This window comes from Candoia aspera, chromosome 1 (assembly GCF_035149785.1).
Source record: "Candoia aspera isolate rCanAsp1 chromosome 1, rCanAsp1.hap2, whole genome shotgun sequence".
NCBI classification, from domain to species: Eukaryota; Metazoa; Chordata; class Lepidosauria; order Squamata; family Boidae; genus Candoia; species Candoia aspera.
Window position 1 is genome coordinate 62615974 of NC_086153.1, and position 16781 is coordinate 62632754.

General features: G+C 41.1%; 1 protein-coding gene across 1 annotated transcript; it reads right to left on the reverse strand.

The window, feature by feature from the left end:
* Positions 1–1650: 1650 nt before the first annotated feature.
* Positions 1651–14445, reverse strand: LOC134498791 (uncharacterized). Its single transcript, XM_063305077.1, has 10 exons — positions 14046–14445; positions 10529–12346; positions 9979–10059; positions 9348–9434; positions 8413–8504; positions 7530–7615; positions 6940–7006; positions 6221–6378; positions 5031–5186; positions 1651–2943 (listed from the first exon to the last, which is right to left on the reverse strand). Exons 2-10 carry the CDS (start codon positions 12044–12046, stop codon positions 2702–2704), a joined length of 2487 nt encoding a protein of 828 aa, XP_063161147.1. The 5' UTR covers positions 12047–12346; positions 14046–14445; the 3' UTR covers positions 1651–2701.
* Positions 14446–16781: the final 2336 nt, after the last annotated feature.

Below are 16781 nucleotides of genomic sequence, written 5' to 3' on the forward strand. Positions count from 1 at the left end.
CAGAAGTGATTATGGTTGTGTTTATTTTGGTTGTGACCAGATAAAATCCACAAGTGAAAAGTGTGGCTTAACTAACAGCTGTGCAGGTGGCTGATAACCAAACACAATTAACTGTCCTTGTGGAACAGAAATCTATTTGGGTTCCTAATTTCTTGTTTTTTAATTCCTGTAACATACTTGTTGGATTAGGCCACTTTAGCATTCTGATTGCACCAGAGCTTCATAATTGAAATATGGATAACTCTATGGATATTTGGGGCCATTTTTTTTTGTTGGTTCCTGGTACTCATTTTTCATTTGAAAACGTTGTAATGTGTTTGAGTTCAATTGTGTAGAAACGGAGCATACAAATAAATGATGGTGCTAATGAATTGTGCAGAAGAAAGGTGCGAGGGAGACTTAGAGAAATGGAATCTATCATGCCCAGTTCAAGTCCATATTGTCTGGCGTACAATGTTGGGGAGGCAGATACACATGTTTAGATCATGGGATGCAATAAGCAGACTTTCTCCTTGAATCAGCGTTTTCTCTGCCCACAGAAATAGGCTACAAGATGCAGCAACAATTCTCTCTTCTTCTTCCTGAGAGACAAGTACTGGGTATACAGGGGAGGGGTAAGATGATCCTCATTGACAATTGGGGCTGGCTTAACATGAATATGTTTAACATGTAGCTCTGCCTCTACAGTACTTGTGTCTCAGGAAAAAGAAGAGAGACTCTAAGTAAATATGGGACTTAAGGTTTAACAATGCCATGTAACATTGGAGTGGCTATAATTTCTGATTATCAGGAACCAGAATTTGGAACCAGCAGTTCCATGTTTGCAGTCACATTTTGCCTCATAAACCTTTCAAATTGGAATTTCATGTATGGGTAGATTATACCTATGGTTTCCTCTAGAAACCCAGTTGTCTGGATTTGCATGACCCATTGGCCCAATTTGCAGGACATGCTTTAATAGTCTGTTCTGCACACTTCTTAACCAAGCCAACTAATTTCAGAAATTAACCTAGAGGGATTAGTTTAGCCTGAAATAGCTGGGGCACTTTGGAGCTTAACTAACTCAATTGTATCATCCGAAGGTTATCTCCTGCATCTGAGACCCAGATATCCTAAACCAGTCCCTCAAACATGAAGTGGGGGTTCTCCAGGCACTCCTTCTTGCTGATCATTTTCCCCCTCTCTGCAGTAAGGGGGTGGTATGGGATATATTAAGTTTGCTGTTATTTTAATGATGAATTCTCCCCAGCCAGGCTTCTCCATCAGAAAAAAAAAACCTAAGTGAGAGGCATTTCCTTAGAAGAATCAATAAGTATGAAAAAGTTTAAGTCCTCACTGAGTCCCATTTCCAAATGAAAATCCCTGCAGTTATCCTAGCAAATTTACATTTTGGAACCACCAGATACTGAGCTATTAGCTGCCCTTGGATTTTAGCAAGGGCTATATTTCAAAGTGCCTGTTTTGCTCCCCAGATGGACTACAAAGTACATCTGGGAATCGGCCCCTAACTTTCCTGGAAAGCCAATACCAGAGTTTCTGCTCTTTTAATTGGAGTGCAGCATGTGTCTTAAATGCAGTAGCAGCCTGGCAGTTAAAGCATAACTCAGTTAACTCTAATGCGTTTTGAATGAAAGCACACAGACTAACTGGTGTTTTAATATGGTGTTAATATTTCTCCAGGAGATGCAACTGGCTATTAATCCAGCCTTAAATGTTGCTGAAGGAAGGAAAACTAAATGCAAGGAGCTTCTTGGCGTCAGAGGAGCTACTCCACACTGAAGAGTGAAAGGTAAAAGGTTCTCTTCAATACCTGAAAAAAAATCTTCCAGGGGTTTTCACCAGCCTCAAAATAACTGTAGTTCACATATATGCTGATTCTAAATTGGTATTGTAGTGTTTTGTTTTTTTCTTAAAAGAATAATTCAGGCTTCCATTGTATTGTTTGGGCCTCATCCAATGTTGTCAACTGACCAGAAGAAATCCTGCTGTGACCTGTTTTGGAGTGTCTGTGTTTACAGCAGCTTAATTTATAAAGACAAACAATAAAAACAGAAAAGGGAAAATGAAGCTTCTCTCTGCACGAAGCACGTAATTATTACTTGCTAATGTCTGCAGACTTGTTAAAGGCACAAAAGTAGCAGTCAAATGAAAAAGCTGGGCTACCCTCAGCCTGGATAAATTCCATGGCTTGGATAATTGGACCTAAGGAAGGACTTTGCTTTTTGATCCCATCATGAATTATGCACAGATCTGTTAGAAGGAATTGAAGGAACATAATTTCTTCCTCCATCCCCAGGCTGAATACAAATATAGTATTAATGTGTCTAGCAATGTATTACCTGATTCCTCTGTGTCAAACAAAGACACTTTCTCTGCCACTGCAGAGAAAGACCCCATAATAATTGGAATTACATACTATACTGCCTCAATATGAATGAAGGGTCCTTGTGGTTTTGCTGGCCTGCCCTTCCATCCCATCAGCTGATTTCTTTTGGGGTGAATAGAGAGCTGAGTATTTCACTGAGCAAAGCCTATGCCTACCCCACCCCCACCCCGCCATTTCTGCCTCTCGGAAGAGACCTAATTACAAGGGTTGGTGCAGAGTAGCAGAACCTCCTGGAGCAGTCAGAGCCCTCAACCCATCCAGCAAAGGATGATTCACTGACAGCATTCAGAACCACACTCCCCATTTCTTGAAAACTCAATCTTTCTTCCCAAAGAATTTCCTGAAGACAGATTTGTTCTTCTGGCAAGGTGAAGCACCTTGGTTTTGCTCACCCACCATTTCTCGGGCTCCACTGGGAGTGGCTATGAAGGAGTGGCAGCGGGGCCGTGGGGGAGTAGTTGGAGCCTGCTCACCAATGTACAAAGTAACAGAGTAGTTGCTGCCAATCCCCAAGGTTTCTTTGGACTTTGATAAAGGTGTGATCTTCTGATATGTAGCTGAAAGAGAGAGAGAGAGAGTGGGTTTTTGTTCATTATTTTTTTTATAGTATCAATGGAATGGCCTGGCAACTCCAATTTTAGCCCCTGTGCCTCATCTCCAGGCCATGGTTTATGAAAGTTACCAATATTTGCTGCTTTATTGCAAAACACCCAGTAGCTACAAAGCACAGGGCACTTCCATACAGCACTGTTTCAACTCCCCAAACCTTCTAAAGCATTTTGAAGTTAGACACGTGATCCCTCCTTTACTAACCTTGGTAGGTGAAGTAGAGGCTGGACCGATCAGTGTTCCCTCCCAACTGACTGGGAGGAGGGTGCAAAAATCACCTGTCAGTGCCCCACCCATTAAAGTCAGGCATCTCTTCCAACAGGTGTAGAGCTGGTGTGTGTGTGTGGGAGAACATGTAATGGCTTGCTTGAGCACAGAGGCTGGGAGGCAGGGTGAAGCAAGGCTTGTGTGCAAACCACTTATATAATCAAAGAAAATCAAGCTAGGTAGTTTTATTTTCAGAGGTAGCGAAACTGATTAGAAAGATTGGCTTTGCTAATAAGGTTGTCTGTGAAATCCACTAGGAAGTGCTTATTCAGGTGGCAGGAGGTGAGCCAGATAAGATTTCCTGTGAATGAGAAAACAGCCTGTCCCCAAGCCTTGTGGAGCTCTATGGTCACAGGTCACAAAATGGAAGTGCACTGCAGCCACGTTGGAAGAAAATTGTCTTGGCTGCCCCAGAAGGATGACATTGAGGGAAGCAGCAATGTTGGATCAGAGCAAATGCCCAAAGAGCAGAGTGAAGAGAGACAGGGTGATGCATTATTATGGCACCAACTCCTTCTCTCATCACAGCAAGGACTGGGTCCGCTAAGGATGGAGTGAGGAAGCTTAAAGAGAGAGGGGAGGCTGGTTGGGTTTTCAGGAGCAATCAAAAGCCTTCCCTAGCCTGGAGCTCTCAGCATGTTTGAGGACTATTATTCCCAGAATTCCCAGCCATCACAGACTGTAGCAAGTCAGGAAAGGTCAGAAAATATGGTACACTTCCTTCTTCTGTTGACATCTGGACTATTTCTAGTGCCCAAATTCAGCCTTGGGATTAGTGAAGGAGGCACGAATAACTTGCCTCTGAGGAACTTCAGAGGGCCTTTGGTCTCCAGTCTGTACCTGCTGACACCTCCTTTACACTTAGGACAATTACTTATTGGTGAGCATTTTGCTCTTCCATTATCATTAATCAGCTTTCACAAAACCACCTTTTCAGAACTGCCTCTCACAGCTGCTTCTCAAAGACATTTGTCAAGGTACAAGTGTGCATATGCTACTCAAGAACAGTTACAGTTCCTTTTATCAGAGGCAAATACATATCTTGGGAGTTAAATGACTGAGTATATCATTCTGAAATGACATTTAAATACATTTTAACAAAGTTAAGGTAAGATCTGGACTTACTGGTAAATCTCTAGGGATCTGCGGTTGGGTTGACAAAGATTTCTGACTTCTAACATACTTTTTCTGACTAAAAAAACTAAATACCATTTACTTTTGGTTCTCCACTCACAACCAATTCTTGGAGCTAGAATTCTTTAATTCTGAAAATATGTTTTTCATGCTAGATGGAATGTGTAGATCTAGTAAAAACCAAAATGTTCCCCTTGTATACCCAAAGTCTTCTCCTCCCTGTTTAATGCACATTAAAGTGAGCAGTGTATTTCAATCCCAAAGCATGCTCCTGACACCTAGTGGGGACTTTAAGCAATAAACTTGTCACTTGAAAATAACCTTGACTTCTAACTGAAATGATGTAGTCTGAAAATAGCATATGATGTCATGTTAGCACTGAAGGCACATTTTAATGGCAGACCTCTGAGCTGTATTTGAACAGAAGGACATGGATCTAATAGTAGAGAAACTGTACAAACAGCGAGAAAGCCAGGAGGCAGATTAATAGTCTTGTTCCCTAGCTAGCAACACTTGTTTCTTTGACAGTATCTACGGACGGACTCACTCTAGCAAACTCTGGGTGCTGTACGTGAGCTAATCAGTAACTACACCTAATATCTCTGTGTTTTCTTTATAGATATGCACATCATACCTGAGGTGAAAGAATATGACCGCCTTTTGCTTGTCACCAGTCCACAGTCGTCATCTTGACAGAACTGAGGATCTTGCAACCTTACTGACTCCAAAGGGGAACCACGCTTCAGATTCTGTTCTGTAGTGTAAATAGGTGCAGGTCTGAGACCATTTCCTAAAAGGAGAGACACATTGCATTAAGGCTGTTATTCCTAAATATTTCAATCTTGTATCCCAGAGTGCTATTGTAGCCTTTAAAGCCCTATCACTGATGAAGCTGATGACCTGCTCATCGGACCAAAGTCAGCATATTAGCTTTGGCGCTGATTATGTAACCTTTGCTGTGATAGGGACCAAGAAATAGAGTTTAGAACATGTATTTGTTCTAAGACATAGATCTTTCATGTGTGTGTGTGGGGGGATGTAAGGATGCTCTTATATGGTGCTTTGATTGACGAGATGCCAGGAACATTTTACTAATTACAGGTAGTCCTCGACTTACGACAATTGGAACTGGAACTTCCATTGCTAAGTGATGCAGTCATTAAGTGAGTCATGCCCAATTTTACAACCTTTTTGCTTTGGTCATTAAGTGAATCACCATGGTTGTTAAGCGAATCCAGCTTCCCCCGTTGACTCTGCTTGTTGGAAGCCCCCCGGAAGGTCACAAATGGCAATCACGTGATGCCAGGATGCTGCAACAGTCATAAATACATGCTGGTTGCCAAGCACCCAAATTTTGATCATGTGACTGCAGGGACACTGCAACAGCTGTAAGTGTGAGGAGTGGTCACAAGTCACTTTTTTCAGCATCATAATTTTGAACGGTCATTAAACAAATGGTCGTAAGTCAAGGACTACCTGATTATTTAAAGAACTTCTATTGCTGGGTAGTATAGCAGTACTATACTAAAGGTAAAGGTAATGTCTTTCAAGTCAAGATCAACTTCTGATGACTTTATAGATACAGTTTTCTGGCAGCAACAGAGAAATAGTTGATCACTACTTTCTTCAATGATGTTTTTTGGGGATTCCCAGTCAAGCCTTTACTTTATATTCTCCCATCCAGTTATTCACTAGACCCAACCTTGCTTAGCTTCTAAGCCTAGGTCCCCCATCTGCTGATAACTACAATAATAAGTTACTCAAGCCAAGTCCAAACTGTTCAGGAAAATGCTCTTGAAAATCTACAACCAACTCCATACTCACCTGTTTGTGACACTGTTGTATCTTGTGCCTCACTACGAGTTTTATAAGGCAACTGCAGCTTTACACTTGACTTGGGCAGAAACCTGATTTCTTGACTCTTGGTTGGAAGCTTTTTCTGAAAGCCTTGGAAGTGGGCAACTCCTTGGCCAGGAATTGCACTAAAAAGAAGGGGTGGAAATAGAAAAGTGGATTCAAATCCAGACTTGCACAGCACCATGCTGCATATCTCAGGCAATGTTTATTTGCAGATTGCCTTTCCCACAAGGCAAATAGAAGCTGCCTTATTCATAGCACTGGTTTAGGATATCTCAAGCAATTTCATTTGGTCCAGGAGTGGTTTCTACGTGGCTGAGAGAAAGCCAGCACACTGCATGTTAATGAGATGTGGGCATCAGGGATGCCTCTAATAATGCAGAGGCTAGAGAGTCACACAGGAAGGAAAAAGCAAGGGAACTGCAGTAATCATCTTAACTCAACTTGATTGAAATGTATTTCCAAATTAAACTGCTCTGAATCTAGTCTCTCCAGATGTGTTAGACTGCAGTCCCCATCAGCTCCAGCTAGCATGGCCATAATTTTACATTTAGGAATTCCAGAGCCTGGATTTTCTTTATACTGAATTTTTTTTAAAGCATTAAAATATTTATAGGAATATCAGCTCAAAAACTTTCAGCATTCTCTGCAAATCTGCATTGCAGCCAAGTGCTTGAACTTCTTACCTAACCCCAGAGGTGATCCCTTGAGCAGGCTGGGAGGCTGATGGGAAGAAATCCACTTCAGGTAAACCTTGGAGCATATGAAAGCAGCCATTTCAGACATGACTTTTTAAAATCATTCAAGTAGTTTAAGAAGTGGCCTCATACCCAAGCAAACCTATGACAAAGTTCCACTTCATACACTTCAGAGCAAAAAAGAAAAGCAAGAAACAACAGAGTGCTATAGCCTCTCTGATGAACATATTGGAATGATACATGAATCTTAAAGCACTTTCATTCCCCTTTACTTTGGTAGTTTAGCTCAAACATGAAACGTGCAAAGTAGCCCATATACAAGTCACTTTTATTACACTGTTACGCACAAGGAACTGAGACTAGGAGATCATTTTGTTCTAGCTTCAGTCTCCCACAAACAAATCCCAATATTTAAGTGAATCTTCTCTAAGACATTAAGATTAACCCATGTTATGATCCCAGATTAGACTCAGGTTCAGTGAAGTACATGGCGGGAGAAGATAAAAGTTGCTGGAAGATGACCAACCCTTTCTCCCTTAGGTCTAACTATTATACTGTCTGCTATAGTTCAGTCTTACCTGAGTTCTGCTGTAATTTGGTAACCCATTCTTTCATGAGTGGCTCAGTTGGAGCTCTGAGAAGGTACTTGGAGCCATCATTCAACCTAGATGTGCGTGTGAGAAAAAGTATTATGGTGTCATCCCTTCAAGATAGGTCAGACTAGGACTCCATTGTCATGTAGGTCAGCACTACTTTTATTGTAAAGCTATAGTAACAGAATCTTGCAAATTGGAATGCACTTCTCTCTCTCGTTCTCCCTCCATCTTTGTGAGAACTAGGGAGGGTCTTGTCTGAGATGTTTACTCAGGATACTTTCCTGCCTCAGACTCAGTCCTCTTTTATCCAATCATTGTCTTGGTGGTGACTCTTCCTCCTGTCTCTCCAGGCCATTCCCTCTGCCCTCTACATATGGTGTCCTAAAGAGTACTGTTACAGTTCTGAAGACTGGTCCAGACAACTCCAAGAATATTTTCCAGTTCTGTAATTCCTGACCCTAAGATACCTGTGAGTAGAACTGTTAGCTACATTCCAGTGATGCATTTCAGTGGGAATTAGGATGTAAGTAATAGGTAGAAATAATTTATCTACCAGATGGGGATGACTGAAAGTTGTACATGAAGCAGGAACCACTTTGTGCTGGAATTCTGAAAAGGAGTTGATTGGCACCATGGACTGTCTGATGGGGAGCAGAGATACGACAAACCGCCTGTGCCTTTCTCCAGAAACTGAACACAGTGAATGTGTTCCAGTTTCTCGCTATATAAAGGACGGCATCTGTTCCAAATGCCCAGCCATCTGGGAACTAGAATGAAATTCTCCAAATTCTAACACTGCCTATGCCTGAAAGCACCACATGCATCCAGCTGTCTCATACAGGAGTGAAAAACTGATGCTACTCACTGTAATGTAAAACAATTGCTCTTTTTGATGTATTCCGTTTCCAGGGTGCAAATAGCTCCAGAGAGGTTCAGCGGCAAGGCCATCACAGAACCCTGCCGTGCAAAGAAGGCAAACATAAAATCCCCACACTTGAAGAGTGTTACTTCCAACTTAGCCACTATGGAACAGTACTTTCAGGTGAGCAAGTACTCCTTCGCTTGGAATAGGGGAACCATTCCCAAGGGTTAGCTGTTGTTATCGAAGAAGTAAACTAGTACAGATTAAGTCAAGACAAAGCTTGAGGATGGGACCATCACAAAACGGCAAACTGAAGAAAGGAAAGATCCAGGATTCTGGCTCTGCATTTCTGTTGACTCAGACCCGATGTAAAGGGCAAGGATCTCTTTGCAATAGTGTTCGTTCTTCTTGCTTGATGGATCAATGCTATTATTCTAGCCAGCCTATGCAGGCAGCTTTTATTCTATGGGAGTTTTGTGGGTTTTAATAATTGCCATTTATAACTAGGCTCAGTTTTGATGCAGCTATGGGTAGTTTGTATTCTGTTACCGCTTAATGATTGCATTATGGTACACGTCATTTTAAGTTTCATTTTGGCAAAAATGCAGCTGATTTCTAAAACTAAGTAAGCAAAATTAGTGTTTTCAAGTAGATATACTTAATGACCTTGTTCATGTAGAAGTCATTGGATGAAGGTTTATGTAGGATACAAAAATGGTGGAGAAACAAATTCAAGCAGAATTAAAATGGAGAAGAAGAACACTATTAAATGTTTGGCAGAGACTTTTTTATATTATACCTATTCCATTTCTCATGGAGAGAATCTGTCTATGTGGTTGCTAGGAGTAGAAAATGACTTGATGGCACATAAGCAAGCAAGCAAGCAAGCATTCCACTTTGTGTTTTTTCCTCTCTCTGGCTATTTCACTGGCCATTACCTTGAGGGTGTCTTTCTTGTCCTGGTAGAAACACAAAGTTTGCCTCATCAGAACTGTATGAAAAGTGTTCCAGGAGCGACTATTTGCCTGAAAAAACAGAACAGAAGTCCAAGGTCAGATCTAAAACAGATGAAGATTGGTCTGAACATTAAGTAGCACACGTATGAAGCCCCTTTTGTCCATACTTGCTTCTAGAACAAACTCTTTCCTAATACACGGGTCAACAAAAACAACTAATGTCCAAGAGCTCCTTCAGGGGATGAAGAGCTACATATTGGCACCAAGCAAGTAAAGAATGGATGATTCCCTGGTGATCATTTCCTCTTCCATGGCTGGTTTGAATCCAACTGTAGCTTGCAACCTTATTTTAGCTGACAAATTATGGTTTAATACTTGTCCAGCAAACTCAGATCAAGTCCTAGTTTAGTTTATATTTGAATCATCTCACTGAAAAATATTTTGAGCTGCATCAGTATGTATTGTTAGTTACTGACAACATATTACTACAACACTAGATGAGACTGTTTCAGTGGGGCAAATTATTGACAGTCAGTAGTTGTGTGGGTCTGTGGACAAGTATCGTAAGGAGTAAAAGGAAATTACCATCTTTTCCCCTTTCCTATATAAATACCTTTCTGCCCCCTGCCTGCAACAGATTCTTTCTTTCCAGAGGTCCTTCCATCATCTGAAGTTCCAATTTACTTGGAAAAATCTAGAAAACAACATATGACAATAAACAAAACAATCTCCTAAAAACATAAAAAGCAATCTCCTGCAATGGAACTCACAGCATTTTTATATCACTTTCCCCCAAATTTAGCAAAAGGGTGGGGGAATGTTTCTTCTAGCCAAACAGTGCTACAACACTAACTTTAGTTTAGTTCTTCTCAAGTAAGTACATTCCAGGTGTGCTTGTCTACAACACCTCTCATCCTCCAGCCAACATGGAATTGGCCATAATGATTGGTGTTGATGAGTATCATACTCAAACACGCCTGGAGGGTTCTATATTGATAGCAATCTACTTTAAAAAGTATGAGTTTTGCATTAGTTAGAAGATAAATCTAACAATTCTTTTGGGGACATTTGAAAAAGAACCAGAACAATTTAAAATTTTAGATAAACAAAGTTTCTAATACAGTTTTTCCTATCCCTACCCCTTGAAAGCCAATCATCCTAACCTTGCTAACACTTTTGCCTTCTTCTTGGAATTTCTGCTGATCCACTGAATATGTTGTTTGGAGTGATGACTCTCCGGGTGAAGCTGCTGCCTTTTTATTTAGCTCCTGGCAAGAAGATGAATCTGCTTTGCTGCACTGATTTGGTTGGTTTTTCCTCTTGTCAACCCCAAGACTGGCCCTTCTTTCTCCTTCTGAATTCTGTAGCATTTCAGCAGAAGTGGGAAGCTTGAACCTGGCTATCAACCAATTATCTGCAGATGTCAGGAGAAGTTTTCCACCTGAGCTACCTGGACTTCGTTCTTTATCCAACTTTCTCCCTGGTTCACCATGGACCTCTGGCCCTCTTTTAGGCTTCTCCATTTTATTCCATATGGCCTGCAGCTCTTCTTCCTCCTCTTCAAACATCTCATGAGCAGGGTGACAAACTTCTGCTGCCATGCCTTGCAACTTCATTCCTTTGGTTATATCTCCCCATGGGGTCATGTTAAAAGGGCAGAGCTCTGAGTTACTCAGGGTATTTTCCTCATAGTCCAATTCACAATCAAGCTTAGAAGGTTTGGTGGGGGATTTATGTCCCAAGTGCAGGAATGAAGGAGTGTGTCTTGTAAGGCTTTCTTCAGAGCACTGGGTGTTTTCTTTTTCTGGTATCTCATTCACTAAAAGATCTTTAACTCTGGTTAGGTGGGAAACTAAATCAGGGTTGCTTGTGGATTCAGAAGAGGAGGGTTTCAACCTCAAAGCATCTTGAACTTTGGCTCTGTTATCATCTAGATCTTTTACTTGTTTCTCCTTGGAGCTACCAGGTCTACCCGGTGCAGAAGCTAGTTTATCCCACTCCAAACCTAACTGCTCATGCAGTACGCTGATATGAGACAGCTTGTTCTGCTTGAAATCCAGAAAATCATCACTGGAATTGTTTTGACTTGTAGGAGGCAGCCTGACCTCTCCACTAGAGGCAACAAAGTAAGTTTTCTGCCTGCCATAGCTTGGGTTGATGTTCACTTCTTCAAACCAAGTGTCCTTCTTAGTCTTGGGGAGCTTATGAGAAACATCCTCTACTCTTATGGGCTTTGGGTGCATTGCTTGCTGCCCTAAGGTTTCCTTTTGCCGACTGATACTGGTCTCATGTGACTTTGCCTCGTCTGTATTCCTTTGGGCCACTTGATTCACCTGGTTTGCTCCCTTCCTTTCTGCTATCCCTTCCCTTGCTACCTTGATGGTATCATGGACATTTCTCAGAGCACTGAGATCCTTGGGAAGCTCCAGGCTCAAAACAGATCCTAGGGAAAGATGCTGACATGTGTTCAACGTTTCTATGGGTGAGTGGGGACTATGGAGACTTTCGTTTTGCTTCAGGAATATGCACTTTCCAGATGTTTCTCTAGCTAAATCACATTCAGCATCAATAGTCCATTCTAGTGGATTCTTCACATAATCCATCAGGTCTCTTTGTGGTAGGGACAATGCCTGCAGGACTTGTACCCTCCTGCTGCATCTAGGTGGCCAAGTGTTCCTCATGCTAGGCCTCTGTTCTTGCAGATAATTTGCTTTTGTTCCTATAATCCCTTGCAAAGTGAGCAGCTGGATATCTTCTGCCCTTGCTTTGGCTTTTCCCTTTAGGCTCTTTGAGGAGCAGCTGGAACTAATCTTGGGCAAGGTGTGAGAGGCTGCTTTGCCCCATTCTACCCTGGAAAATGGGAAAGAAGGAACTCTGGGAGGCAATTGCTTGACAGATTGTGATATGAAGGCTGAGTTTCTGCAGCTTGTCTCTTGATTTCTACTTCCATCTTTCTCCTTTACACATAGATAGGTGCTCACCTGTGGGAGGAGGCATAGTAAAGAACATCTCTGAACTGCATGAAGCTGCTGGAGTCTAAGCCATCTATTTAGGATAGCACAGCAGCAAACTTGCATTCATACAACTTTATTTATAGGCATGCACTGGCACATGCTTCCTTCTGCCAAATGTTTACTCACTCTTCACTGAAAGACCCATTCATGCAACCTCAAAAAGTGGACAATGCACATCAGGCTTATTAATGTTCTCACCAACTGAAACTTTAGCTACTCTAGTTTACTCCATTTTATTATTCCTGGCTTTGCAGGAAGACAGGCATTGCTAATCTGAACCTGAATGTAGAGGAGCTGCTACTAAATGAATCTCAAAGCATTTCAGTATAGGTAATGTATTATACTCCCCACTTTTAGTTCATTTCAGCATTCAAACAATCAACAGAATGTAAAAAAAGGGTAAGTTATAGTGATTAGCTGAAAAAGGCACTGGCCATTTTCTAGAAACAGAGTAATTTCTCCTATCCATAGCATAGATCAAAATTCAGTAAGCTGCAAGACTCATTTCTTGATTTTTTTTCTTTGCAAATCCAGTGGGATCTAAATAACTGTGTTAGGTAAGGCTGTTCCTCATCCCAGTATATCTTCTGTGAGTAAGTCTGCATAGGTAACACTAGTCCAGCATCTTCAATAGTTGTATAGAACAGGAAATCTTTATAAATGTAGGGTCTAACAGAAGAAACTGTGTAGACTTCAGTTCTGTCCTTTAGTCAACTATTAAAGATGCAGGATGTGGAGGAGAATGGATACAGCATGTAGAGAGAGCTTGGATAAAATGCAAACTATTTAAAGTCCTTTGGGAGCAGTTTTAGTAGGACATCTCAGGAGTTGAGATGGAAACTATAATGCAACTCTAATTTATTAATACACTGTACCTTGGAAAAAGTGTCTGCCTGGTTCCTAAAACTGGTGTGATAATTGCAAATCAATTTAGGAGTTACATATGAAGAGTAGCAATGAGTTAGGTAGTCAAGGACCTTGCAACATGCAGCCATTTGCTCCAACATGCATCCCTGGTCATCCCTCTCCACTCCCTCATTCCTACCTCACAGCAATTTTACCTCTTTTGCATGCTGATGGGATAGCCTTTTCTTTCTCTGTAAACTACCCAAAGTATTTCCTAAAAGTCCCTGGCAACGTTTCCAAAATGTTTTACAGGCTGAGGATTTAATTTCAGAGAGCTGGATTTTAGGAAAGAAACAAAAATGGAAAGTGAAGGAGTAGTAAGGATGACCTACAACAGCCAGGAGAGAAAGTCAGTTGGTGCCACATAAAAAGATTGTGCTAGAAGGACGCATGGCAGCTGTTTATATAAGAAGCAGAAAACAAGAACGAGCTTCCTTGATCCATAGTGCATGTTAACATCCTATTGCTCAGTTGGGAACTTCCAAATTTTCCACTAGTGTTAGGTGCTCCCCTACTTGACATTCTTAGTTTGGAATTTCCTCACATCAGAAATTCTTGCCTCCCATTGCTCTAGAGCAGTGTTTCTCAAACTCAGCAACTTTAAGATGTGTGGATTTCAACTCCCAGAATTCCCCAGCCAGCATGGGAGTTGAAGTCCACACATCTTAAAGTAGCCGAGGTTGAGAAACGCTGCTCTAGAGGCAAGCTTATTTATTGCATTTGGCAACTAAGCACATCTATCTATCTGGCCATGCCTTACCTTGTGCAAAGTCTCTTGTCCTACCGATGGTGATGGTGCAGTCTGGCTTCCTGCAGTCTTTTTCTCCCCTTCCTTCCCAATGCTCAAGATCAAGCTCACTGTGCCACCCAAACTGCCAGGGGCTGCTGGTGGCACAAGTAGCACTGGGTTCTCTGAGGGTTCTAGAACCAGTGTTCCCTTAGGGGCATCCACCTCAAAGGGCAAACCATTTCCTGATTCTTCCAAGCTCTGTTTGTACCCTGGAAGAACATTGAATGTAAACGCAGTGGAGACTGGTTCATTCTGTGGCTCACGGTGCTGTCCTGCTGAACATTTCTCCAACACCTCAGAATTCAGGATACCATCTGCTTCAGCCACATCAGCTCTAGAATCAACTTCAGTCTAGGAAATAAGAAAACACAGTAAATAAGCTGTGGTGGTAATTTGCTTCTTTTCTTCTTTCAGCTTGTAATGTATTGTTATTTCTTCTGAACTGGGATCTCCTTCATTCTTGGCTGTACAGATTTCTGTGGGTTATATTACTATTAAGTGGGCATAAGATCATGGCCTATACAAAAAATTAGCTAAGTCAGTAGCTACTCAGCCTAGCACAAATAATCCTCGCATTAACAATAGTGTTGTTTTATGTACCTGAGCCTCAGGCTTATTTATTTTCCTTCCTCAAAGACAACATGCATGAATATATACAGTCAACAGCAACTCAGAATCCAAATTTTCATCTTGTGAACTGGACATAATACTGTGCTCAAACATAACAAACAGCCTTCAGGACTGAAGCAAAGAGGAGAGTTTTTATTGAAAACTGCACTGACCCACACTTCCCTTCAACAGTTCTGATACCACATGCAAAAATACACTTTAGCAGATCTAAGTAGGAAAACTCCAAAACTGGAGAAAGGAAGCAAATAGATACAGGGCATGATTGTTGCTATTCTTGTTCTTATCACTGAAAAGGGATCAGATTAAGAAAGGGAAGGATGAGAGCCAAGATGATGGGTATTGAAAAATCTTAATGTGGTGATCGATATATTTCCATATTAGGTAAAGTAAGGGCTTCTTCAGTGATGTTTTCACAACTCCCAATCTAACCCCCAGTTCTGAACCCTCCACAGTCACTTTTCAAGGTTGGTCCAGATAGCTTCCTTCCTCAAAGAAGAACTGTCATCTCCTTCCAAGTCTTAGTAAGTGTAGGCAAGCAAAGGGCCCTGGAGAAAAGGCAAGGGTTCCACTACCCTTCCAGTTTCTCAAAGACTTTAAGAGGCCAGAATAAATTAAGTTGCAAGGGGAAGAAGGTATGAGACAGACTCCAGGTGATTAGTTCCTCCACTTTCTCTACAGCAGCATCTTTTAAGAGGATGCCCATGTGTGGTCTTTCAGCTGAGGAGCTGCTAGAAGCATTTTATTAATTATACACCATCCCAAGAACGTCTGTTATTGGGCAGTATAACAGTACTAGTACTGCTACTAAAAGTAGAGGTAAAGTATCTGTCATGTTGAGCTACACTGCTGTAGACTTGCTAAAAACACATGTGTTATTGACAGTAGTACAGAAATGGTTTGTCTTTGCCTTTTTCCAATATAGTTTTACAAATTCTTAGTGGCTACATCCATTCTCCCCATCCTCATTCTAACCAGACTCAGTGCTGCTTAGCTTCCAAACCCAGATAAGCCAGTGCTGTAATTTTTATGTGAGAAAATCAGGAGACCAAGCATCATTCAAGCACAACTATGAGATGTAGAATATCCATATTCTATTTTTGGTAACAAAATGCTGACAGAGCTATATCCTTTGTGCAAATGTCCTAATCGTGATCAAAACAGGGTGGACTAGTATTTTCTCTGTAAGTCTGAGATGAGAAGCTGTTGCCAAAGCAACAGAATTGGTACTTTCAAGAATTCTGACCCCTGCTGCTGCTCTGCTTGACTTTCTTTGTAATTCCAGATGCATACTACATAATCATTATGATTTACTGCATATTACAGGCCCATCAGTACTGATCCAAATGCAAACTTATATATGTGGGGCAACATTTTGAAACCAAATTGTAGATTATGTTCCTGAAACTTGTTTCCCTGTATCTCACCCTTTTGCCTAGATATTATTAAGATTTGGTGGAGCCAATCAAAAGGTATAATGAATCAGAACACACATCTTAGTCAACAGTGAATTGTTGGCCTAGATAATGTTTTTGCAGTTAAATCAGGAACCCTTCTACGTTGCCACTGTTTTCAATGTCAATGTTCTCAGAAGCTTGAAGGCGATCCATCTTTACTTTTGCCAATTTGAAAGGCTGAGAACATTGAGTGAAAATTGTTTCCTCACCTTGAGCTGTTCTATGTCCTCGTGTATAAGCAGACAGCTGATGTTAATCGCAGACTGTAGGGCCCAGTACTGATGGTCGAATTTACAAGCACAAACTATATATGAATACTTCTCTAGTTCACACACACTTACTCATAACAGTCCAGAAATACAAATCAGAGAAAAAAATAATAAAGTTAAATAAAAATGATATTGGGGCCTGGGGCCCCGAGCGTGTGAATGGTCCTGTTTCTTGGTTATATTAACATCCATACATTGCTTACTTGGTAGCTATGTATATTTATTTTGTATTTTAATTGTTTTAATTTGTAATTGTTTTAACTGTTTTATAGTTTTATTGTTGTAAGCCACCCAGAGTCACTTGCTGAGGTGGGCGGCTATAGAAATCGAATAAATAAATATATAAATATCAC